The following is a 25,506-nucleotide window of genomic DNA, read 5'->3' as shown; positions in this document are numbered from 1 at the left end:
CCCCACCATCTCTGCACCCTGCGCTGGGCTCTGTGCAGCAGTTCTGTCTGCACAGTGCTCCAGTCCTCACATATTCAGCTCCAGCCAGGGCTGCGGGTTTCAGTGTTATCTTTTTCTGTTGTTTCTTAAGAGACACAAGAAAATAAGACATAAGAACTGATTTGCAGAAATCCTGTTTTGTCTCGCTGTCCCTCAGAAGCCACACATTAGCGAGGAAGAAAGCACATTTACACTTGAGGCAACATCAGCTCTTTAAAATAAATAACAAGTTTATTTAAGTGTATGACAATTTCATGGCTTGGTAAGTATAACCGAACACAACAAAAAAGGATTGCTTTGATTTTTCAAAGTGGAGCAAACTATCTCTGTACATTAACAGGTAAATTCTCACCTACTCGATGTACTCTGTATCAGTAAATACCAGCAGAACCATAAAAATACATGTTTTGGTCATCAGATGCCTCGTTTCATCAGCATACAATGCTTCTATGAGTTAGTGGAGAAGCCTCACGGCTCACCCCAGGCTTGCACTGCTTACAGTCACAGCATTGTTCCAACTTACATCACATGGCTTAAACACAAGTATTTGCACTACCAGGTCCTCCCTGCTGTCACAGTACACTGGTTCCCAGAGTTAGACTGTCAGTCACTGATGTTACTTCACAATACTCAGGTGCTGATAAAAAGTCTATGCTTTGTATCTGTTGCTTTTTTGCATATAGACCAACTTACCTCTTCCCTGTTCTTATGATCAAAAGGACAAAGCTTCTGCCTTGTGCTCCTCTTCGAGGGGTGCAGAGAGGAAGAACAGGACCAGATGGACTATTTATCAAATTATTCAAATATTTACAAATGAAGAGCAACATACGGAAGACCTGATTAGGCAAACTCTAGCCCCAAAGAGAGAGGCTTTAAGACTGTTAACTACAACCTCAGTGAAATCTTTTTTTTCCCTTTGCTGTAGGAATTCCTGCTACCTCTGCTAGGATCTGTCAGCATGCCTTTGGCTCACACTGAAGCCAGGCCTCAGGTTGTCTTGCTGAAACTATGGCTCAAACTGCTCTGCCACCTCCAGCCACACTGAGCTGGAGTCTGGCATTCTCCCTCCACGTGCACAGACCCCAGCTTCTGCACTGAGATCTGCTGTACCCTAGCAATTGTTCAGGATGAGCACCACATAAAATACACCTATAGCAGCGGGTGTCTATGCAGACACAGAGAATCACATCTTGCCTTTATTGCCTTTGTCCCTGTTTTGCTGCAGCTCCCAGCAAGCAGACACTCTAAACCAAGCCAGCAATGCATTACAGCAGCCAAGTTCAATATCAGTCATTTGGGTAGCAGTCTGCAATTTACCACCTTTGGACAGTTGCTTGCTTTGTGCCTCTCTATTAACAGGTCCCCAAGGTGTCTTCTGACCTTCCAGAGGGATACAAGTTCTTGAATTCTTACAATGGACTATACGAATCCTTTTAGTTTACTTCTGCAGACAGTACTTGCCCCAAAGGAATCCACAGTGTGAGGGATATACGTGAAGTGTAATATCAATAATTTTAAAAGTCTTCAAGAGCAGAACTGCCACAAGCTGTTTGAACATGGCAATTGCAAGAAATCCTTTATGCATCCTTTATCTCTGCAACATCACACTATAGAATAGGAAAGAAAGCTGACTGCTCATATTTGGAGATGCAAACACTGCTGAGTTTGAGCTTGGTACACAATGCTGAGAATCTCACAATCAGAAAGCAGTGTGAAACATGGAGGCTCCCTGTAAGCCAACACCACGGACTTTGCCAAACTGCCAGTTTCCATGCCTGGTATGGAAAGTTCTGTGCTCAAAAAAGTTGAACAGATTAGATGCTAAATGTGCCTGCATCCAGACACTGAATTTTCTTTGAACAAACAGGTTAAATCCCAAGCAGGATGCTGCCAGCCCTACACCTGAGGATCTTGATGGCTGTCTTACCCCATCCACTTCTCAGTGAATGGTATAGCTAGGAAGGGTTGGACTTTTTTGCTCTATTTTAATTAGACAAGGCACTCAAGCTCTTGGAGAGAAACCAAGGCAGCTCTCTGTGCAAAAGGAGAAAATCTTGGCTTGAAGTAATAACTTTTCCCTGACGTTCAACCTGATCACCAGAAGCACATCATGATGTCAAAACACCACAGTGGATTACATACCCCAGAGTTAAGGCTTTGGTTCAAAGAAGCGCAAAAATATAACCCCACACCACGGAGAAGAACAAAAAGGAATTTAAAGGTGTGCAAAGTTTCTGTTGGGCTTCAGGGAGAGTAGCAGGGAGATGTGTATAGGAGAAGGTAGAAGGACAAAGTTCATAGGCTGATCTGAAACACATTATGCTAAGGAAGCAAAAGTAAATAAGCAATTTAAATGACCTTTGCAAAAGAACAGGAAGAAGCAGATCAGCTCTTATCAGATTATTTAGGTTTCTGCCATTTCATACATGACAGAGATGTCAAACATTTGCTTTCTAAACTAAACAGAGCTAAGCAATCTTAACTTCACATTTAAGGGATGTGCACAGTAGAGACTCTTTGCAAAGACAACTAAGTTTCCCAGGAAGAATTAGGTAGAGCAGAAATGGAGTTGGACCGACAAGCTCAGTTATGAGACAAGAAGTGTGTTGGGAAAGTGCCTGTTTATTCTGCTTCCTTTCACTCACTCTGCAATGGATTAGCATCACCCTCATACAAGACAAAAGAAAATTACTTGTAGAGTTAACTACACTAAGATTAATACAAGACTCCACCAACTTATTTCTGGCAAGCTCTTCAACGTATTCCATATCGTAATAATTATCTTTATTTCCTCTGTGGGGTTTGCCCCATAGGTGAAATACCTGTTCTGGAATTTGTATCTTTCACTGCAAAATCCACAGTTCAGGGATTGCTATGAGCTGCAGCGGGAGGCACAAGGCCAAGCAACACCTTCCAAAGTTACTGCTGCCCTCGCAGCAGGAGGAACATGAATCTTCTGCACAGGTCTGTCCTGTATAGGAAAACTTGGGGTCCCTCTGCTGACAAAAAAAGGTGCATTTGTGTAATTTGCACCATTTCTGCACTCCCAAAAGCCATCGTTACTACATGGAATGATAAATGTTTTTTAAAGGACTTTAAGAGCGGTCCAAGGGGCAAGTTCTGAATCCAGTAAACAGAACTGATCAGCACAGAACAAAGCAGTATTTTACTTTACCAATCAAAGGTTACAGAGGCTGTAAAACACATATACCCAAACTGCTGGAAATTAACCATTGGAGTCAGATTAGATCTGTTTTAAAGCCCTCGATTATGAGGGGACTGTATCTCACCTCCACCCTCACATACCTGCATGCTTCCCACTGCTTCCATTAATTCATTAGAGAGAAAAAAGGACATTTTGGCAAGAACAATCTCTTTAAAAAAAATACAAACAAGCACATTTCTGAGATCGGTGAATATAAGACAGTCCATACAGTTACAAAATCAAAAGGTAGAAAGCTACAGAATGCTGAAACCGAAGAACGCTGATTTCCAAATTCATGGTTTAAAACCTATCTTGCACATGTAAAAACAAAAGGTCCGAAGGCTCCCATAGGATTCTTTAAGAAGCAAGCCTAGCTCTACTTCCTTTTCAAACTGAAAAGACTTCAGTAATTCTACTGGGTCCAGAAGCTGTCATAACACATGGAGACTGCCTGCTTGTAATGCTCCTCATGGAAATACTTCTATTAAAAATAAACAAAAACTGACAACTTCCCTACAGTCCAAAAACTGATGAATAACGTGAAGTTTGCTAAGCCTGCTGAGTCAACAAACACAATGCAAGATGTGAATAGGAAGGGATGGGAGGAGGCTGACATGGAAATACACCTAATGTGCTCACAAGCTTTCCCAGTGCCCAACCTCACAAAGCAGCTTTCAGTCAGAATACCTGAGTCTAACTGATGCAATTAATACACAAAATGCATGTGTATTCACTTTTTTTTCAACATTGTCTCCTGCATTCCTGCAGATAAGTTAAAAAAAAACCTGCAATGTCTATAAAATTATATACCATTTTGAGCCAAACCAGTACCAAATTCTCTTCCACCATTCATTTCAGCCACTGCTTGAACAGATTGTTCGAAGTGCTCTATAAAACTAAGACACTGTACAACAGACACTTTGCTGCCACTTCCTCCTTCTAACACAATGCAGCATAGCTTGGTTGTTTGGAATGAGATCTGACTATCAGTATCAACACTGACAGCTTTACTTCTACCTGGGACAACATTCGATGTTTATTCCGCTTACCATCTGAACCACCACAGGCACTTATGAAGAAGTGGTGCCATAACCAGGTGTTTCATATGTTGGGAATAAACCAGAAACCTGAAGTCTTATTCCTTCTCTCCAGTCACTCCTGTGCTTTAAGACAACTTTCTGCATTCCTGGTATTTAATTAGTGTTTAGTAAGACTGACAAAGGGAGTTCTGATTCACCAGAGCCCTGTGTCATGGTCCACACTATGATTATTCTCTGAACCTCACCATCAATACCAGGAAAAACAGCTTAATATTGCACAGTTTTTTCATCCCAGGTCCAAAGCACAGGGATTAGGTTTAAGACTGACATGACATCTCCAAATGAGAGATGCTTTCTCAAAGGTTTTGTTTAAGCCAGAAAAGGTGTCCTATAGCATCTCTCCATACACCCTGAAAAATAAAGTGACTCAAAGATAAAAACACCACCACTGGAAACCCCGCTGAGATCCAGTCTATGCTGGCACCCAGATGGGGAGTGGATGAGCTTCTGTGTTAAATACATATTTGTCAAGATTAATCAAGTCTATGTCATCTGAAAACAGTAGAAACATGTATTTGAGCGTTTCCCCAAGAAAGAAGCTCTCCATCTTATCTCGTGGCTCTGGGTTAATGGGGTTCTGAACGTTGTTAATAGAAGTATAACCACCTGTAGGAACCTGCAAAAAGACAAAAAAAGCACTTCATATATTTCTATTATCTAAAATATTGTTTTAACCTCTCAGCATGCAGATGCTTTTAGAGAAAAACAAGTACTAGTCAGCAAAATTAGTTCTTGTTTTTCATTTGTACATGAAAATCAATTACAAAAATTCTGTGCAATTCACTGAATTCTGTGCAAACCACTGAACACAGCACCAGAACAAAAAGAAGCAAAATGTCCATTTATGCTCATTTTGTAGAGTTAGAGCAAAGACCACACCACTGATGTTTGTGGACAAAGCTACAGGAAATCATGTGCACTTAGAGCTGGTCAGAGCACCACACTTATCTTTTAAGAAGAGGCCACAGATATTTAATCACCATTGCGTGTTTTTTCAGCGTATCAAAGTGGACTCTTCAAAGCACTCTCATTAGAATGAATACGCAAAAGACCTCTATTAAAGCATTAATGCACTTCCCATGGCAGTTTGTATCTGGCAACCAAAGTGTTGTTTCAGTCCAGTGAGATCCTTCTCAGCTTCTGAATATTAAAGATCACAGCACAGATTCTAACAGCTTCCAAGAAGACACAGATGTTTTGGTAGTCTGCACGGAGCTTCTTTCATTCACTTTCTAATCAGTGCAATAGTACATTCACTGAAATAACATGTACCAATTTTGTGCATCTCTGACTGTAATACACTGCACAAATTGACTTTGTTTTGCTCTTACGAGATTCCCTGCAGATCTTTGATGGCTTTGAGAGACAGAAGACAGCCTTCAGAAGCTCTTCTTAGAGAGCAAGTGAGCATAGTTCTCTAAGAATGAGAGCATTATGAGCCAACCTTACCCGTGTATATTTATTGAAGTTCTGCAAGATTTCCCAGCCCCAGTCTTGGTATTTCTTATCCCCGGTGAATCTGTACATATAAAAAAGGCTTTCCACAGTTTCTGGTCGCAATAGGTTGTGCCTGTCTGCAGGCTGCAAGAGAAAAATAATAAAGCCAAGAGGAATTCAGATAAGTAGTTCCTCCAAAAGCACATACACAGAGAGAGAAACAGCAACTCCCATCCCCATCTACTCCAAAAGAGTTTTCTACACATAATTTAGAAGCTAAATACTCTGCAGGTATAATTTTTAAAAAAGGACTAGTATACACTTGCAAAGCAATGAAGTAACAGAACAACCTGCTTTATGAAGTACTTCACCAATGTGTGGCCAAGATATTCAGCAGCAGAATAAGACATAAGAAGGGTCATCAAACTACAGTTGATGCCGGTTGGCTGCTCACCTTGATTTCTACGTCTTTGTGGCCATTTTGTGCATGGAGATTGAAGTGTACGATCTCTGGACTCAGGCCTGTCTCTACTTGTGCATACATCTGGTAACAGGTCTCTATCAGGGCTTCGGCCAGCTTCATATGATCAGCAGTCAATCCATTGTGAGCTCCCAGAGCTAAAGTCCCAGGCAGGAAACAAACCAAGTGATCCTGTAAGACAAAACAACTCTTACTAGGAAAAAAAGTCATAAATCAAGTGAAGTAGATTTCATATCACACTACTTCACAATACTGTGATATGAAAAAATTCTCATTTTTTAGTACTAACAGAGCAAGATGAGGTCAACAGCTTGTTTTCAAGGTTAATCTGAAAAGCCAGGTGTATTTTAAAATTTTTATATTTCTAAATTATGGAGAAGTAGTAATATACAAAACAGACATTGTCACAGAAGCTTCAGACACTGGGATTCTATGACAAAGGAGAGTGGGTTGTGGTGGTAGTTTTGCTCTTGTTTTCTTTTGTAATTATGTGCAGGTGTATTCTTACCATCTTAGCACTGAAATGACCATGAGCAAGCTCTCCTACAAAGGTAAGCTTCTTGGGTTGCGATCTCTGAAGAAGATGCTTTTTCACGCCTTCTATAGCTCTCATATAATCCTCCAACAGTCTGTAAATTAAAACCATTCCCAGTTGGCTCACATACACACAGAATCCATTTCATCACAGCTGATGATGTACATTTATTCTCCTGTCTGTAACATTCATCACATCTGATGTGATGATGAAAAAAAGTATTCTGAGGAGAAGACATTTTGAGATAAAGTCCAATTCTCAAGCTGTTTGAACTTCAATTTACCAGAAGTCATCACACACCTGCTTCTGAACGTGAGCTACTTTAAGCTGACTGTTATACATACACATTATATTTTTTTCAGCATTAAGCTACAACAGAAATGTTTACAACTTGTATCATTTTCATATCAGGTATGAGAAGCAGAAAAAACTTACTCGTTTTCTGTTTTCCCACCCTGAATCCACTGCTTGAGCAAATACTCATAGTAGCTGTCAGCCCTGGCTCCCAGAGTATAAACACCTAAGTGAGTGAACTGCCCGCTGTTGGTGTTTATGAACATAGGCACCAGTCCATCATTCTTCCCTGAAAGGGTGTGAACATGCTTCATCACCTCATCAACAGCTTTCTAGAAGAAAGAACAATATAAACATAAATTACAAACATACAAATGACAGACAGAAACTGTGGCCAGTAGCTTCTGGCCAGTAACAAATCTTTAGTTATCCTTCTGAAAACAAGCTCTGCTCATAGGGTGTAATAAACACAGCATTTCAAACTTTCTGACTATCAAAGCCTGATGTTCTCGGTATGATTAAGTACTCTGAAATAATTAAAATTCTTTCCTCCTCAAATACAAAACTCAAGTGTATTCCTGAGTGCAGAAAGTCCACTCAAAAATCAGTACTTTAGTGTGAGACTATGATCTGATTCACTCATACTTGCAAAATCCAGCTAAAACAACTGCATGAACCATGTTATCCCTAAAGAAATAACAGCACTATTCAAAACACAAGCTCCAGATATGGCTTCAAAACAACAGAATAACATTACCAAGAAACAACAGTGGAAATTATTATTTTCTATGGAATTATTTTTTGTTTTAAATAAATTCTTCTTATACTACGACACAGAATCTAATTTACTGTTATTTTAATCCCATGAAGGGCAACACAGTATTTTTTTCTTAGAATTTACATAATGACATGAAGAAGTCACATGCAGAACTCTAAGAACATTAAGCTACACACAGCTTCACAGCCCACACTTAATTTTTTTTCAAATCAGATAATGTAGCATCAAGCAGAAATAACGGTCCTAAGAGTGAAGGGACAGTTGTGAGGAGATGGTTGTCCTGTTTTTTAAAAATAAAAAGCTGTTCCTTAGGAAGAAAAATAATCATCTCCACCATTACCTTTTGGTATTTAAGAAAATAATTGGAATGACTGGAATTTTCCTTTCTTCACCTACAGTTTCATAACATTTAACATCAGGGAGACTAAAGTGCTGGTTGTGCTGTAGATAAGTACAAAGAAAAAAAAAAAGGAAAAAACAAACAAACAAACAAAAAAGAGTAGCATCATCTGGGCCTTCTATACCTGGTATTTTTCATCCCCAGTGAGTCGAGAAAGCTCTCTGAACTCCAGCTGAATACTGGTCACCTCTGCCACAGTGCTGTCAGACGTCCAGCGGGGCGGATGCGCAGTGCCCCGGCCAATGTTGACATCAGAGTATGGAATTTTGGAAGGAGTCTTGAATGCTGGCATGAGCCTGTTCCCAATGTCTTTCTAAAGAAAACAAGAGCACAGAATAAAAAATAAAAGTAAACACAAACACATGCAAACTTTAAGGTTTTCTTTCAACAACCAGATGAGGATGACAGCGATCTAGCTTTAGACTGTGAGAGAAAGACAAGAATTTATAATGGTCACAAGTTAAATGCCTCTCCCACCATTTTGATTATGAAACAGCAGCAAAATGCAACATTTAACTTCCTGATGAACCCTCCCCCAACTTTTTCAACTGTGAGATACTAATCCAGTTTAATTTCTGGAACTAATAACTTACAGCTTTTTCCAGGAAGAGGCTGTCTCCAGAGAGATGGTAGGTGCTCAGCAAGCCACCCAGGATACGAATAGTGCTCTCAAACAGGTTCACATCAACATTTTTATCAAAGGCTAAATCATTTGCTACCCATTTTCTTGCTTCTTCAAACTCTGCAAAGTATAAAATATAGCACAGTTATTAACCTCTGGTGTGCTCCAGCAACTGTCCCAGAGGCATTAGCATAGTACCTATCCTTAACCTTCCCTGGCACTGCTTGAGGCCATCACCTCTTGTCCTGTCACTGTCACCTGGGAGCAGAGGCCAACCCCACAAAGTGGCTACCACCCATTCCTCAGTTTCTAGCACACATATATCTTATTATACATAATAGTTGAATATTCTTATCCAGCATAAAATACTAAGCCAAGAGCAATGGCGTCTGTTCATAAAGGGCTGTGGGGTTTTATATGTATATACAAACATATTTACACACGTTGGTTTTTTGTGTGTACAATTTTATTTATACAAAATTAACATGAAAACTACTCCTTTCAGCCATACATAATAAACCTTCCCCACAAAGACCTCTAACCATACAGTGACTAAACAGAAAACAAAGAATTTCAGGGGTGAGAACAGAGAAGCAAAAAGAAATTACCTTCTCTCAGGCCTAAAATCCACATAGTATCCAAGGCATCAATTAATGTGAGCCCAAGGCCAAACCACTCACTGTAAGACTTGGACAGTGGCTTCAGTTCATCGTGGCCCCAGGCAAAATCTTTATATCCTTTCCAGGCGTGGCGGAATGCTTCTACCACAGCCATCTGACGTTCATTTATGGGCACTGCAAAAGGAAAAAAGCATCTTGCTCAAGAGTTCAGCAGCAATATCAAACGCTGTTTTACTAAATCATACCCACATAAACTTTATTCTAAAACTCTGTGAAATGTAAATGTGAGAAATACATTCAATAATAATAATTTCAAGAGTAAAAGTGAACAGGAATAAGGGTGCTCTATTTACCTGGTTCTTTCTGGCTCTCACTTTCCACAGACAAAGGCTTTTCTGGTTCCTTTATTCTACTAGATGGAGGTTCACTGCTTTGGTCAGGTTCAATCACTGCTCCTCTCCAGCTGCAAAAGCAAGAGGCTGACATCAATATTTCATATATTTCATATTTAATAACAATAATTTAAAAAAGAAAAAAGAAAAAAAAAAGAAAATTAAAAAAGAAAGCTTTAACTTGCTGGAAACCCTTCTACCTGATAACAGATTTCTCTGTTTTCCCCTGTTTATCAGCCTGGGCTGGCTCTTCTACTGCCTTGCTGGTGTCATGTCGGGTTTGCTGCCTCACATCCCCCCATGGGGGCTTGATCTGAAAATTGGAAGGATTCCGCCGACCATGTAGTAATTTTGGCTTCTTCTGAGAAAAAGAAAAAAAGTGTGCTCAATACTTCACACAAACAATAAAATTCAAACAATAAGTCAAAAGCATTAATTCTGATATAATACCAGCATGCAAAATCTGCCTTGAACGGAAGACATGTGGCAATGTGTTTGTGTTGGTGGTTGTGCTAGCTCTGGTTTGTTTCTTCATTTAACAATTCATGAGAAAAATACACGTAGAAAAACACAAGCGTATGTTCAGCAATAACAGTCCTCTGCTCTGCTAATCCAAACAGCCAATTCTTTTTTCTTTCTTGTCATGCTGCCTACAAATGTAACCCTTCAAAACCTACTGAACACCCGCTCTGTTCAATGCTATTTTTCAAGTTACCACAAAAGCTGTGCTAATTCAGTGTGACACTGACTGCACCCTATGTGTCATAGTCAGCCACCACACCATTCAGACACATCACAGCTGTGACAGTGACATCCAGAGCACTCCAGGTGCAAACAGATTTATTACAGCAGGTAGGTGAATCCTCAAGTAAGAGGTCAACGTGACAAAGTCCTATCACTCTGACATGTATCACTGATTACAAAAAAGTAAACTGAACACTTAAAAAGTTAAAGCCAGGACACAGATCATGCCAAGAGTGGTTCCTAAGATGACAGCACTGTGTCCACAGCAGGTCTGTATTGCAAGTTATAAAACTTCTTTCCATAACAACAGTTGGAAAATATCACTACTTGCATCCTCCACAAACTCTTCAGCAGGTCTGGAAATCCAATTTCTTCTCTTCATACCTGAGGTGAAAGCTCTGGGTAGTCTCCAGCGTTGGCATCTGCCTTCTGGGGTGCAGGTAGGACAGCTGGATTTGCCAGCTTTAATCCAGGTGCATCTGGTTCTGTTCCACGCTCATCCGCTGATTTGTTTGTTAAACCTGGACACACAAAGCTGCTCAGTAAAGGCAATCAACAACTTCGGTTCCAGCTAGGAAATCCTAACAGCCTGCATTCCCACAGGAGACCTCCTCCAAACAATGTTTCTGTTCATCAAACAGGGATGAACATGTTATAATTCTTAGATACAAAGTACCAAGTGGTATTAACAAATTCCTGAAGTCAAAGGAGGCTGCCGAAAGGCACATGCTTTCTAATTTCCATTATCCTTGCTTCAAAATACAGTCAAGAATATTAAATCAGAGGTAAATGTGCCTTTGTACAGTAGAAAACCTTAGAACTTCAAATCTTATAGACAATCAAAACTAAAAGAGGATCATCTTATCCTACTGCTTTGGTTTGAGTTACTAATACCTACATACAAGCATTATGAAAAGAACTTTCACAGCCTCCAAGCCTTCATCAACTAAAACAAAATGCTCTCCAGTCAAGATAACACAGAGGCATGAAAAATACTTCTGATTAAGCATACCCATTGAAACATGTCATAATGCTACTGTAATGGATGCAATCAGCCACTGTCAACAAAATAAACACTATTCAGAAGCATTACCAAAACCTCTTAAGTGTAACACTATGTTCAAGGAATTTAGAGCCATACAGAACACGTACTTTTCCAAGGTTCCCCCACGCTTGTATATGAAATTACTCCGCAGACTGTCAAGGCAGCAAACAGGAAGAGAATTATGCTCCGCTGTAGTCGAGACAGCTGCTTCCATTTCTTCCGGAGAGAAAATGAGAGGAAGAAAATTTAGCACTCCATCAAGAGCCCACTCCACCAAAATTAAATTCCTATCTGTTCATTCATAGCAAGGAACGCAAAACTAAGTTTAATTTCACCCTCTGTTTCCAACAGAGAAGTTCACTGCTTATTCCCTCCGATGACAGAGAAAACAGAAATACAACATGCTGCCCTAGGGCACAGCAGGCACGGTGACACATGAGAGCTGCTTGCTGCAAGAGCCCTGGAGAACATCACACGTTGAGACTGCCAGACAGCATCATGTGCAGCACGCTGCCTTCCAGAGCAGCCCTGCTTGGCTGACCTGCGCATCTGCCCAGATGTCAGATTGCAAACATGCCACAAATCTCTTCCCTTCCTGTCCAGAGCTTCTAAAGAACAGACGTGCAAAATGAAAGCAAGGAAAAAGCGGCAGGAAAACTAAACATATTACTGCAGCAAAGAAGAAAGGCTTTAAATGAGCTTCACATCAGCCACTGCCCAGGAAAAGTATGGCAAACTGCATCTGAAAAACACATCTGTAGGACTGCCATAGATAATGGTTTGTCACCGGAAAAAAAGCCACCAACCCATACAAAACAAAGCGAGCCAACAGTATAATGTACACAACAAAAACAGGACAAACAGCACTTACACCAAATCACTAAAAGCCAGACACCAAATGCCACATCAATCTAACAGAGAAGTCAGATCCAAGAACTCCAACCCATAGAGAAACAGGTCAAAGTTAAACATTAACAGTTCAGTTACCGATTTGTTGATTTTCTAAGAATAGAAGCAAAATGTATCAGAGCCGAAATTTGCTTCCAATGGTCGCCTTTGGCAAACGGGGCGTTCTGGCGTTAACGCCAGGCTCGGTAACACTGCAGCTTCCCACGAATCTCCCCGCACCTCCCAGCTCTTCCTACAGCTCAATAAGGGCCAGAGGCTGCGAACACCCCGACACGGACTATCCCGCCACGCGGTCCCGCCGCCGTCAGCTCCGCCACCCGCACAGCACAGAATGCAGCCGTGCCGCCCGCAGCTCCCGGTTCGACATCGCGGCTGCCACAGGCCGCCGGTACCGCGCGCCTCCAGCCCGGCACAGCGGCCCCGTTCCGACAGCCCGCAGCGCCCCGGGCCCTCCGCCCTCACCCGCCAGCAGGAGCGCCGCCTCCGGGCCTTGCTGTTGTTGTAGCCGCCGGCGCCCACCGCCTCCTCCGGGCTGAGGGTAACGGAGATGAAGTCCCGCCTGGGCGGCGAGGCGGCGACGGCGGCGGCGACGTACATGGCGGCAGCCTCAGAGGCCGCGGCCCGTCCGCCCCGCGCCCAGCCGCCCGCCCGGCCCCGCGCCCGCCGCCATTTCCCCGCGGCCTCCCCGCCCCGAGCAACGGCTGAGCGGACGCTTCGAGCGCCGCTCTCACCCCGCGGCGCTTCCGGGTGCCGCTCTCCAACCCCGCAGCACTTCCGGGTTGTACGGCACTTCCGGCTGCAGGCGCACTCGCCGTATGGCGGCGGGTCGGACTTCAATGGGAGCTGCGGGGCGGGGCGGGGATGTGCAAGGATCCTGCAATGGTCCCACAGCGCATCCTTGTTTCTAAACTGGAGAGATGTGGATCGAAGGCATTTCCCAAGGTCGCTGCAGCCCCAGCTGTGCTGTCAGTGCTGCCATGTCAGCGTCCTGCAGCCGTGTGACAGCACAGCGGTGGGTACGGACAAAACCACCGGCATTTCCTCACAAACAAGGGAGACAGGCAGACACATAGAGATCACAGCAACATCTTTATTATCAAAATGCTTAATTGTCCAAAAATCTCTGGAAAACAAAACAAAATACATAAGGCATTCAGCACCCTAATTCTTCTCAAAAACAATGTCTAAAGCATACCTGCAGTTCAGTGTTCACATGACTAAAACATGCACAAAATGAACTATAATTCAATTTTAAAAAGCATTTTAGAAATAACAGAAGAATATTTTTTCTTTATAGCACAGCACAATTTAAAACAACCTGAGCCTGAACTGATGAGAAATGCTCTCAAAGATACAATGAATCAGTTCTCAGATGCAAAACTCAACTGACAGGAATGGAAATGACCCATAAAAAATGCACAATAAAAAATACAGAACTGAGCGTCAAAGACAAATGCTCAATTTATACTAAAGATTCTACTCAAAATACTAGTTGCACACACAGCAAGAGGATTCAGAACTGTAGTGAGAGGGTCTGCACATAGAAAAGGCTAATTACATTGAGGATGTGAATGCTGAACTGCATCTCCTGAGCAGCAGAGGATTACAGAAAAAATTGCTTTTGGACAGAAAGGGTCCAGTACAAAAAGTCATCCCATACTGTACAGATTGGGGCATCATAATGATTCTTCTTCAGCTCTTCACAGTTTAATACAAACAAGCAAATATATATATAAACATATATATAATAACAACAGCACAAATAGGATTTAAAAAAAAAAAAAGGCACTGCAGAGATCTAATCTTCATGAATGCAAAGCTGATTGATCAGATTCCAGCTGGCTCTGTTATATGTTTGTATGCACTCGAGAAAGGAAATATAAAATCTGTCTGGTACCTGGAAAGTACTAATCATCATTCACATCACTGTCTACAAAACAGACCAGGGTAAAAGGCTCAGACTTCAGAGTCACCAGACAGATCTGGTGAGTAGGCACAGATGTGTATATACAACTTCTGCAAGGATTTGGCATCAACACGACACTGCAAAGCAAGTTTTCATAAGGCACTTCATATGACCTTTTAGGAGGGTCAGTTCTTAAAATGGCTCTGACAGACATGCATCTTATTTGAAGGGGAGGTCCTCCTTCCTCTTCAAGAACTTCCTAACATTGCTGCTTTGTCTTCATCGAGTATAAAGGGAGAACAGAAGTCTTTGTTCTTCATGTACCTCTCCAGACCCTGAGAACGCATGAAAATCATAAGGTTAGGTTGTAAACACATCAGATTGGTCACGTGTCCTTTTTTAAAGTCTCTGTAATGTTTACAAAGAATGACTGACTCCCCAAGTTAAAGGGCCACACAAAGGACAGACAATAGCAGCTGTTCCCCAGTGAGGGTAGAAAGCACTTCAGCCATATGACTAGAGTTTGTGAAAGAGAGGCACAGACAAACTGTAAAACAGTGGACTGTAGGAACAAGCCCTGCTGAGGAGGGTGAGGCATGGGGCAGGTGTGTTCTGAACTCATACTAGAACAGTCCTAGCAAAGAAAGTCACATTGTCTCACCTTTGTTTTATTCTTATAAGAAACCAATTGTGGTGAGCCAGCTACCTGCAGACAGAAACTTAGCAAAGATGTAAAGGTATTCATTCAGTTAATCTCAAAGTACCAATGACTCCTAATGAAACTTCACCATCTCATTACATATCTCATTTTAGAAATTCCTAAAACTGAGATATATGAAACATTCCTGAGCAAACTGCTCAAGAATAAGCCACGGTGAAACTACAAATATAACACAAACCCTAGCTCCCTTTACCTTACCATTTCTGAGCAAGCACAGGTTAAAGAAATCTCATTTCTGTAAAGAAATCAGATGTATTCCTGCATACTCTTAAAAATGTTACCTCCATAGATAATTATTCTCACCTCTCCAAAGTAAGATACTAATGGAGAAATCTCACACACAGCTGGAGGATCTTCAGTTCCTGAAAGACTGAACAACAGAACACTGGGTTAACTTCTTGCTATGCTTGCAAAACAGTGCGTTGTCTTTGAATGTTTTTCAAGAGTAAGACATCCAGAAGGAGACAACATTTGTTACATTCACATGCATCAAATACCACTTGAATATAAACTACGAAAGCAAAAGGGAATTAGCAGGTTCTCATCAAAACAATTACATGACTTTTTAAAAGGTGCTTCAAATAAAGCAAACAGCTTCTGGGTTTATTAAACTGGCAGTTGATGAAATAATTATTCCACATAGTAAAAGCGGCTTTACATTCAGTGTGATGCAGCAAGCATCTGAATTGGTAACTGCTGTAATATCCATCTGAGTCTCTTACTGGGTTTTAAAAATTGGGACCACAATCAGAAGAGGTAGGGATGACTACAAATTACAGTTCCTTGAGCTGGTTAGTGATAGAAAAATCTGCTTCTATCTAAGGCAGTTGTCTTACAGTGTTCAAGTTGCTATAGGAGGAGTCAACTTGTGACCTCCAAGGCAGGAATCGGCCAGAGTTAAACAAAGGGTACTGTGCACAAAGTACTCACAGTACTAATGGAGCAGTAGGTGTAAGATTTTCTTTTGGAAAAGGCCATCTGAACAGAACTCATACCAAGCGATCAGATAAATGCTCTGTTTTGTAGAGCACGCTGTGCATGCCATCACCCAGCCATCAGGCTTGGGAAGCCACGGGTAAAGAACCTGCAGAGAACATCACTGAGGTTCACACCTGAGCTTCTCTGGTATCGTGCAGCCATCTGCATCCAGAAATCTGGCCCCAGCCCTGAGAGCCCAGCGGTAATGCTGGGCCAGGAGGGACTGCCGAGCAGTGGTAGGATTGTCTTTCTCAGATGTGTCTGCATTTTTTAATGGTGAGAACTCCTCTTCTCTCAAAACTTCAAACGCCACAAAATTCCTATCAGCAAAGGGGAGAAAACAAGAATAATTAAAAACAAAGCTAGCCATCAACTTTGTTCTCAAGATGCAAAACCAACTTTCATGAGGAAGTGCTCATATATATTTTAGCAAGCAGTGATGTATACAGCCTGGGGCAGAGTCAAGCTAAGGAAAGTCCACCTCCCATCTGAGAAGCAAATAAGAACCAGGGCTGTATGACAGAAAACCAGAATGAGTTGCAACGCCTGAAGCTCAGATACATGGCAGTGCTGTGATTTTCACATCAGAGCTCAGCACCCCTGGCTCAAAGAAGCAGTTGCTCAGCATGGGAGCCTGAGGGCAAGGAGTGACTCAGGACTGCGGTTTCCAGGTATGAGTAGGCAGTACAGAAGGACATACAGTCAAATGTATGCACAGAAGTTTACCAGAAAAGGGAATGCAAATAAAACCACAGCAGCACCTTCATGTTTCTGTACTTCACACACAAAAAACATCTGCCAAGCAATTTGTTCCATATTATCAAAAAAGTACATGAAGTAATATTAAAAAAAAAAAACTTGAAGTAACTGCTTGCAGTTGTTTCAAAACCCATTGCTCTGCATTATTTCCACCACACTGACTTTGCTTTTAAGTATGTTTCCTTACAGACTGCATGTCAGGGACTAAAGACCAGGGTTCAAACCTTATCTCCTTCACCTACAGTAAATCTTCTTAAAACCACTACCTTCAAACAAGATATTTCAGTTTGCCTAAGGTCTCTTTGTTGTTGTTGTTGTTGTTGTTAATTTCAGCTTAGAGCAGAATCTTTGTTGCTGAATTCTAGGCTTTGGAAAAGAGGATTTATAAACTTATGATAAATTCCTAAATAATCAGAAGTCCACATTCGCTGAACACAAAGTGCTGTGATAGCACCACAGAGATAACACAGCTATCTCTGCTATGTGTTAGTGCTTGGCAAAGCCACGTTTACAGTTCTGACGGCAACCTATCCCCAGGGGGCTCTAGCAACTTGTTCTCTGAACACAAAGGGTGTGAACCGGCCTCAGCTTCTCATGCACCTAAAACCCAACAAAAGCTGCAGTTGCCATGGAAGCCACAATTGTGAAAGGCCAGATTTCTGAGAATCTGAACATTCCAACATGCCCGTATTGTACCAAATGCTGGCTATGCTCTATGTTTCCTGCCTTCTTTCTTTCCTAGGGCCAGCAGAGGGAGGGCCAACCAAACCATCCTCAGCAGAATGAACAATTCCCAGTGAATGATTCCCAAAGAACAGTCAGAGCAAGCCAGCTCTGCACACAAGGGCTCTGAACACACTGTCAGTGCCTGCAGAGTTACTGCCATACTGTACCTTGATATATACAACAGTCTCTCTAACACAAACTACACACGAGTTGTCAAGATCTTCTACAACTTACAATCATTCAAACAAATATTGAAAAGGGGGAAAAAAAGATCACTTCTGCCACTAACTTAGAGAACTGGAACACATCAAACACAAACTTCTCCAGCTTTATTCCATTCGGTTTTAGTGGCTTTACCAGATTTCCCTCCTCGTCAATGTAAGGCACCTTCTTTATGGCCACATGGTGCTTCAGCTGGGACTCGTGTTTTCTGCAAAAAGAAGGAAAAACAAGTTCATTTACTTCATGCCTACTCTGAAAAAAGAAGTACATTTCTGGGAAGCTGAAATGGCTTATTACTACTCCAGGTCATATCTCAACTGTTGTGGATGTTGACCTGAAGTCACACACAGGAAACACTTAACTGAGCAAAGCAGCCCAGACACCTGCATGGCAAGCAGCCAGGGCACTCCACTTCTAATGCACAGCGTGACATTATAGGGTAAAGCAGAAGGTAATGGAGTGCACAGCTGCAATCACAGACAGAGGGGAAAAAGGTAACCTGCATTGTTATTTGACCAGGACTAAAGTGGAACAGAACAGATCCTTTGCACAAAGGGATGAAGCTCTTCTGGAATACTGTCTGCCTCAGAATTAGACAGAAATGAAATTAGGTCTTCTTTAACTGCCCCCACACCTTTGAACTACATCATTTTCATATCCTCCCACAGGAACAAACCCCACAAGAAAACAGTACCTACAGTCCAGGGTGAGAACCATAACTAAGGGAAGAAAGCTGCTCACTGAATGCCCAGTATCACATTTCTGTTTCCCAACTCCAAGGTGAAGTCCTCTGCCAGCCTCACCCACTCCCCCACCCAATTGTCCAAAGGGGGATACAGCATGGCTGACATTTCTACTGAAAATCCTCAAAGTGTGTGGTATGGTCAGTGATGCAGCCCATGTGCCTGCTCATCCCTGCAGGCCCAGGAAGGTCAAAGAACTGGTTTGTCCCAGATGATTTAGCTATAGCAAAGTGTGCAGTACCTCCATTGGATAAGGCATAAAGACCATGCTGGGGTGACCAACAGCAGACACAGCTGTTTGAGACTTTCTGGAGGAGAGACAAAGTGAAGACCAGAGTAGGAAGTATCCATAACTACAACATGGGAAATAGGAACATTCACTGCGCACAGCTGCCTGGCAGGAACTTACTGGGCCACTGTCTGCAGAAACTCAACAGTGAAAAAATGGTTGCAGATATTGCCAACGCTGTACATCAGCCCTCCATCAGGTCTTCGCTGCTGCGCAGTCTCTGGGCTGATCTCACTGTACTCCACCACCACATGAGAGACCCCATCCATGCGGCACACCACCCCAATAGGCTCTGTGGGGTAGGCCTTCTCCACCACCTGCAGCCACAGGACAGAGGGCTTATCACAAAGGGGAAGAAAACACCAACAGTATTCAAACTCCTGTGCACTATTTGGCCTACAAGACATTGCTGTACACTGATCCTCCAGAGCCTCACAAACACAAGTAAGACAATACTGAGTACTCCAGTAGCATGGAGACATATTCTTCCCTGCAGCCTGGTACAAAAAGCAGTACATGACCAATTCATGGCACAGCTGCTCAGAAGACAGTCCACAGTTAAAAGAAAGCTGCCTCCAGTCAGCTGGCTGTAGCAGCACTCTGTGAGGCACTTATCCTATCAAAGTCTTTTAACTGGACTTGGCATTAAATGAAGAATGTTGAATCTATCAGCCTTTAGCTCCCTGCTTACATGAACAGTGTTGATTAAAGCAACAGAAACCTGTCCTCATGAACATCAGGGAACCTGTTGCTTTTGAGTCACAAAACCAAGCTCTCCTGGCTTTTGCCATCTTTCACAGTGGGATATAAGGAGTGCCTTGATTGGAATTAAAGGTGTGTTTACAAAATCAGCCCAGCATTAGCACCACCTCACCTTGGCACCGCAATCTGCTCCTTTGGAAACACAGAAACCTATGAAGACTGGATCTGCTATTTTGACAAGAATGTTGTCTACACAGTACACATGGACATAGTGGATACCACGCTGCTTCATGTCATCCAAGATCTTATTATCCACCAAAGCACGATATAAACCACCATTGCCATCTATAACACGGGAGAAAAGAGGAGGCCCTGGTTAATTAGTGATTTTGCAAGGTTTATCTGTGACTAACAGAGCAAAGGCTAAAAGTACTAAACAGATTTTCCTGAATAGCAAAGTAGAAAACATTTTCTCGCAGAGTCAGTGCCAGTGGGTTTCACTTCCAGCTCTGACGCAGGCTCAGTTCAGACAAGGCTGTCTCCCTCCACAGCCCAGTTCTCTCATCAGCCATATAAGTCACAATACTGCAGCACAGCCCCACAAGGACTGCCCTCACCAAGTCTCTTGCCATGTCCAGGTCCAGCGAAGAGGAGAGCTTTTCAACATGAAACATTTCCATCATTTTGGAAAGAGTTTGCCTTCTTACTCTGTGCTGTTTTTTCCCTCACTTCTCACTATCAGCCCTGAAAAGGAGCCTTCAGCCAGGTGGATTTTCTCCACAGCCTGACAGCACCACTTGTGAGCAGCAAGCAACTCCAGGTGGGTGCAGTGATGGGAAAGGAGCTGCTCAACTGACAGCTTCATCCTGGGAAGCAGCACCCCAGGAACAGCATCCTGGGGCCTCTTCATGTATACACACAGCCCTGCCCACGCAGGCTGGTCCAAAACTGCAGCAGACACACTCTTCCTAATCCTGCCAATTTTGCCAAACTTTCATTGAAAAGAAAAGAAAAAGAAAAAGAAAAAGAAAAAGAAAAAGAAAAAGAAAAAGAAAAAGAAAAAGAAAAAGAAAAAGAAAAAGAAAAAAAAAAAGAAAAAGAAAAAGAAAAAGAAAAAGAAAAAGAAAAAGAAAAAGAAAAAGAAAAAGAAAAAGAAAAAGAAAAAGAAAAAGGAAAAAGAAAAAGAAAAAGAAAAAGAAAAAGAAAAAGAAAAAGAAAAAGAAAAATAAGAAAGAAAGAAAGAAAACACACAACATGGACAAAAGTCCAGCAAGAACTAAACAGAGCTGTTCCTGATTACCATCCCAAAGCATCTAGTGGAACTCTCCATGCTAACTAGAGGCACTGACACTGATCTCCCAAGGCTGCTCCTGTGTGCCAACAATGGCTAACAGTATTTTCAACACAGGATACTGCATCAAATAAGGGCAAACAGCAAGGTACCTGGAGCCATAGCAATTTTCCCCTTCTCCTCCAAGATGGCCTTCCCATCAAAGGTGACAGCTGGCAGCATCCTCTGTTCAAACATGATTACATTGGATTTATCCAGGTTGAAGTAGCTGTGTTTTACAAAGAACTTCTCTGTTGGCCCCAGCGTGAACTCACTTGTCATGATGTACCTGGGTAGGAGCAGGTGCAGAGCAAAGAACAAGAAAAATAAAAAACTACCAGGTGGGACATGGAAGGGAGGAAACCTCAGGATGTTAAATGAGAGACAGTGGGGTATCTTGAGTTCTGCTGCTCAGCTACATGCCACTTCTCTGGAGCCCATCCTCCAGGAAGACTGTGCAAAAGGACTCAAAAGCAATCCAACCCACAGCCTTAGCTCCACCCAGAACAGAAAAGCACTTCCCTACATGTGCATAACATCTGCAAATACAAGTCAGCTCCAAAAGAGTGCAAAGAATGGCACAAAAGATTCATTCACTTCAGTCTGAAATGGAAGCCAAGGGACCTCAGCTGCTCCTCATACATCTTCCTTTCTAGACCCTCTCCCATCTCTGTTGCCCTCCAGTAGTTTTATGCCTTTATGCTGTGGCACCCAACACCTGCTCCAGGGGAGGCTGCGCCATTGCAAAGCAGAGAGCATCTGTCAAGCACTTCAACAGTTTGGTATAGGAGTATGGGATCCTCTGGTAGCACAATAGAGTATCCATAGTCTGCACAGGAGAGCCTAGACCTCACACACACACTGATTTACATATTTGCAGCACAGTAGACACTGTCCTCCCGGGTACTGCAGCAGCCAGCTGCCTCTTCAGCCCAAGGGAGATAAACTGTAACCACTATCAGCAGATGTTGCTGATGGCTTCCAGCAGCACCAGGGATGGATACATTTGCAATTCAGGTCATGTATATATAGCTTTAGAAAGAAACATACAATCTGGAGCTGAATCACCTTCAGTCTCCTTCTTGTAAAACAATGTGCCATTCTGAAGACCTAAGACATACAGGCTCCTTCGTACTTCCCACACCCTGCCCCAGACTAGACAGGGATTTTGGAATAGTATCTCTTTATAGGCTAAGGGTGAACACCCAGCAGAAAACATTCCCAGAGCCACACAGCAGTGCCTTTCTCTCACCCACCCCATCCCAGAGGGAATTGTCGTTCTGCACCTTGCCAAGCTCTGTGCAAACCTGGAGGCTTCTGAAAGCAATGGGCAGCCAGGAGAGAAAGCAGACAGCTGCAAACAACAGCAGGAGGTGGACTAAAAATGGAGCACAGCAAGCATTTACTATTGAGGAAGGGAAGAGCTTTATGTTGTGCCTGGAGAAAAACATAGAGCATCTTGGTATAGTGTTGTTTCTCTCTCCAGAGAGAAACCTTAGAAAGTACAGCACAAACGTACAAATCTCCCACAAAGGATCTGAAACAGGCATTGAAAAGTGCTGTTAAGTGTGTTGTAAGGTCTGCACTTGAAACACAGACACAGCACAGTGGTCAGTGATTCAAGGGCTGTGCTCACTGCAGGCACCAACGCTGTGTCACTGCCCACCCCTGCACACCTCTTCCAGCTGCTGGGATCGCACACACTGTCAAAGCTTTCCCCTGGTATGTCTCTGCATGGCACCTGTCAAGGCATTTCTAGAAGACAAGACAGGCAAGACTGCAAAGCAAAGACCCCCATATGGCAGCCCACCTACCAGGGGATGGTACACTTGCAGTGGTGCCTCTGGCCAGCGAGCTGCTCCACTTTGCGGATTCTTTCTGCTTGGATCTGATACAAGGTTTTGCCACTGGGTAATCCCACATTGTACATGCCCTTGGGGTAGCTCACTCCCAGGCGGGTTCCTTGTCCTCCAGCCAGCAGCAGCACTGCCACTTTGTTCTGTGAGATCTGGTGCAAACCTTGAACAGTAGAAAGAAACCAAAGAGAACATGAGAATTACATAGACAGTCCACATCCCATGCCCTTTCTACAGAGTTCAGGCAATAGCCAGAAGCTGTTCCATGCCAACTGCTGGTAGTTCAGAGAGCAAAATGGTGCTGTATGCCATATTAAAACAAATCACCTCTCTCTACGTTTCCTTATCTGAAGCAGCAGATTGCATAACAACAGGAAACATCTGTGAGTGCAGCTTAGCATGTTCACACTGGACATTAGAACAGAAATGATTTACTGGGAAAGTTGTGCATCCCTGGAAAAGACATGCAGAGAAGTGGGGGCAACTGTCCTAGCGGAAATCAAAAGAGGCCTGCAGGACAGATAGGGATCAGGGTGATCTGGATTTTAGGGTCAAGTGGCTTTTGTAGGGTGCTGGCAGACAGTCCCAGTCACATGGGGCGTTCCAAATTCCCACCAGTGAGAACTACTTACAGCAAGGAAGGCCAGCCCCATGGTTTGCCTTGCTCACTGCTGACACTGGCACAAGTCGGCTGGGCCAGCCCCTCTCTGGCCTGGAGCTGAAGATGAAGGACCTAGCTGTCTAGTTTAGTAAAGTAGTTAAATTAACTGTGAAGCTCTGACCTAGATCAATCCACCCCTAAAATTCATTGCTCCTCAATTTGACATCCTGAAGCCTGAGGCAGCAAGCACAATCCTCACAGGTCTGCTCCCAAGCCCTCCTTGGTACTCCTGTATGGCTGCTATGGGCCCAGACAGCAGCTGCCACTCTATTTGGATCAGGAAGGCTCTGTACAGGAAGGCCCAGTGGGATGTGTCAGCACCACCACTGGCTGGGAACAAATGTGACTGCTAACCAGGAGCCAGCCCAGAGAAGAGGCAGAACTGACGCTGGACTCCAAATAACTCTGCCCCAGCAGTGGGGCCGCTGCTTCATCACCACTTGGCCCCATCTGGGGAGTCTGACACATCAGAAAAGATCTGCCCTGGAACCTCATGACTTCTATTTCTGCATTTTTGTTTCCGTTTGGAAATTGTTAGTCCTGTGCTCCAGGCTCAGCAGCCACCAGAGATGATGCAGAAACTGCAACACACACAAAGTCAGAAGACACTGAGAGCAGAACTGTCCTCCAGTGTGTGCTCATCCGCCCTCCTCTCATCAACACTTTCCTGTCTCCTACACTACCTGCCACGTCAGCACTTCTCTGCTTTCAAACTCTCGTCTTCTCGTGCGTGCTCTGCTGCAGCTCTGGGCCCAGCAGCAATGCTCACTGTCTGTATTTTTGTAAACAGTGCCGTTCCACATCCCAACAACCTCATGCCTCTCCAGTCTGTGCAGCTGTGTTTAATTGTTTGAAGTGCCTCGGCAGTCCTTGTCCTGAGCTGGGGACCTGACCGCCCACCTTCAGAGCTGATCCTAGCAACTCCTCACGCCAATACAGCGGTCACCACGCCGCCAGCATCTTCCCGTCACTGCAGGTCAACACCACACGCTGTGTCAGTCACCACGGGTACAGAGGCAGCAGCGCTGAGCCGGGACCCGCCGGGTACCGCCGTCACGAGCAGCGCCGGGGATGGCAGCGCCCGGCTCGCGGGGGCAGCACGGGGCGGCTCACGGGCAGACGACGCTATTTGTGGCGTTCCGTCGTGCAAGAGCTGTGACCATGAGCACCCCCTGACAACACCTTCCTGCCAACCTCAGCAACAGCTGCGGCCTCGCAGCCTCACCAGAACCCGGCGTTTTTACAGACAGCGCTTCTTCGCCGGGCCGACCAGCACCGACGGGCACCGCGTGCAGTCGCTCCGAGCCCCGTGTCCGTTCCCCCCGGCGGCGATCACCCCCCCCCCCGCCCCGCGCTCACCTTCGTCCTCCCAGAGCTGCAGCGCGCCGGGGCCGCAGTGCCGGGCGCTGCCCAGGAGCGCGGCGGGGAGCGGCTCCACGCGGCCGTCCAGGCGCTCCAGCTGCTCCCACTGCCGGGCGCAGGCGGCCGCCAGCCGGCAGTGCTCCCCCAGCCAGGGCGGCAGCGCGGCCAGCAGCTCCGCGCGCTGAGCCGGGTCCAGCTCGGCCCAGAAGCGCAGGACGTGTCCCTGCCCGGCCCGCTCCAGCCGCGCCCGCACCTCCTCGGGCGGCTCCATCCTCGCAGCGCTGCCGCGCGGCGGCGACGATCCCGGGAGGCGGCTGGGCGGGGCCGGGAGGCGGCTGCCCGTCCCTGCTCGGCCCCGAGCCGCCTCTCCGTCTCCTTTTTCCTCTCCCTCTTCCTCTACTTCCTCCCCGCGCCTCCCTCCCGGCCCCGCAGGACACGTCGCTGGCGGCGTCTGCGCCTGCTGCAGAGAAAGGCGTTGTGCTGTTCGCGTGCATCCGCCGAGGATGCAAAAGGAGCCGGGAATTTCGTGCTCGGGAAACTGACCAGGATGACACCCCTTCTTGCATTTGCAGACGGAGCAGCAAGCTCCCAGCATTATTTCAGCACAGCACACGGCCTCATTTTTCGCTTTCTTATAAATGGGAGCAATG

At 44.3% G+C, this 25,506-nt stretch overlaps 2 protein-coding genes across 5 annotated transcripts; both read right to left on the bottom strand.

The window, feature by feature from the left end:
• Nucleotides 1-249: 249 nt before the first annotated feature.
• MAN1B1 (mannosidase alpha class 1B member 1) lies at nt 250-13,358 on the bottom strand. 3 transcript variants are annotated; one of them, XM_015878706.3, is made up of 13 exons: nt 13,064-13,358; nt 11,800-11,908; nt 11,032-11,168; nt 10,104-10,261; nt 9,865-9,974; nt 9,500-9,685; nt 8,863-9,011; nt 8,394-8,582; nt 7,233-7,423; nt 6,771-6,891; nt 6,236-6,433; nt 5,794-5,925; nt 250-4,960 (listed from the first exon to the last, which is right to left on the bottom strand). In XM_015878706.3, exons 1-13 carry the CDS (start codon nt 13,196-13,198, stop codon nt 4,757-4,759), a joined length of 2,019 nt encoding a protein of 672 aa, XP_015734192.1. In that variant the 5' UTR covers nt 13,199-13,358; the 3' UTR covers nt 250-4,756. The 3 variants fall into 3 exon arrangements, with proteins under 3 accessions (XP_015734192.1, XP_015734191.1, XP_085377120.1); XM_015878705.3 differs by having other exon boundaries at nt 10,104-10,264; nt 13,064-13,351; XM_085520994.1 differs by lacking the exon at nt 13,064-13,358 and adding an exon at nt 12,680-13,058 and having other exon boundaries at nt 10,104-10,264.
• Nucleotides 13,359-13,671: 313 nt separating this feature from the next.
• On the bottom strand, nt 13,672-25,165 carry UAP1L1 (UDP-N-acetylglucosamine pyrophosphorylase 1 like 1). 2 transcript variants are annotated; one of them, XR_014936196.1, is made up of 9 exons: nt 24,854-25,165; nt 22,792-22,996; nt 21,091-21,266; nt 19,820-19,992; nt 19,066-19,262; nt 18,049-18,121; nt 16,341-16,526; nt 15,532-15,598; nt 13,672-14,842 (listed from the first exon to the last, which is right to left on the bottom strand). XR_014936196.1 is itself a non-coding variant. In XM_015878832.3 (9 exons), exons 1-9 carry the CDS (start codon nt 25,125-25,127, stop codon nt 14,756-14,758), a joined length of 1,506 nt encoding a protein of 501 aa, XP_015734318.2. In that variant the 5' UTR covers nt 25,128-25,165; the 3' UTR covers nt 13,672-14,755. The 2 variants fall into 2 exon arrangements, 1 of the variants encoding a protein (XP_015734318.2); XM_015878832.3 differs by having other exon boundaries at nt 17,981-18,121.
• Nucleotides 25,166-25,506: the final 341 nt, after the last annotated feature.

Source organism: Coturnix japonica, chromosome 21 (genome assembly GCF_054131305.1).
Source record: "Coturnix japonica strain WE chromosome 21, WE-NBRP24, whole genome shotgun sequence".
Lineage (NCBI taxonomy): Eukaryota > Metazoa > Chordata > Aves > Galliformes > Phasianidae > Coturnix > Coturnix japonica.
The sequence above is the reverse complement of the archived record's forward strand: the minus strand, read 5'-3'. Positions and strand labels throughout refer to the sequence as shown.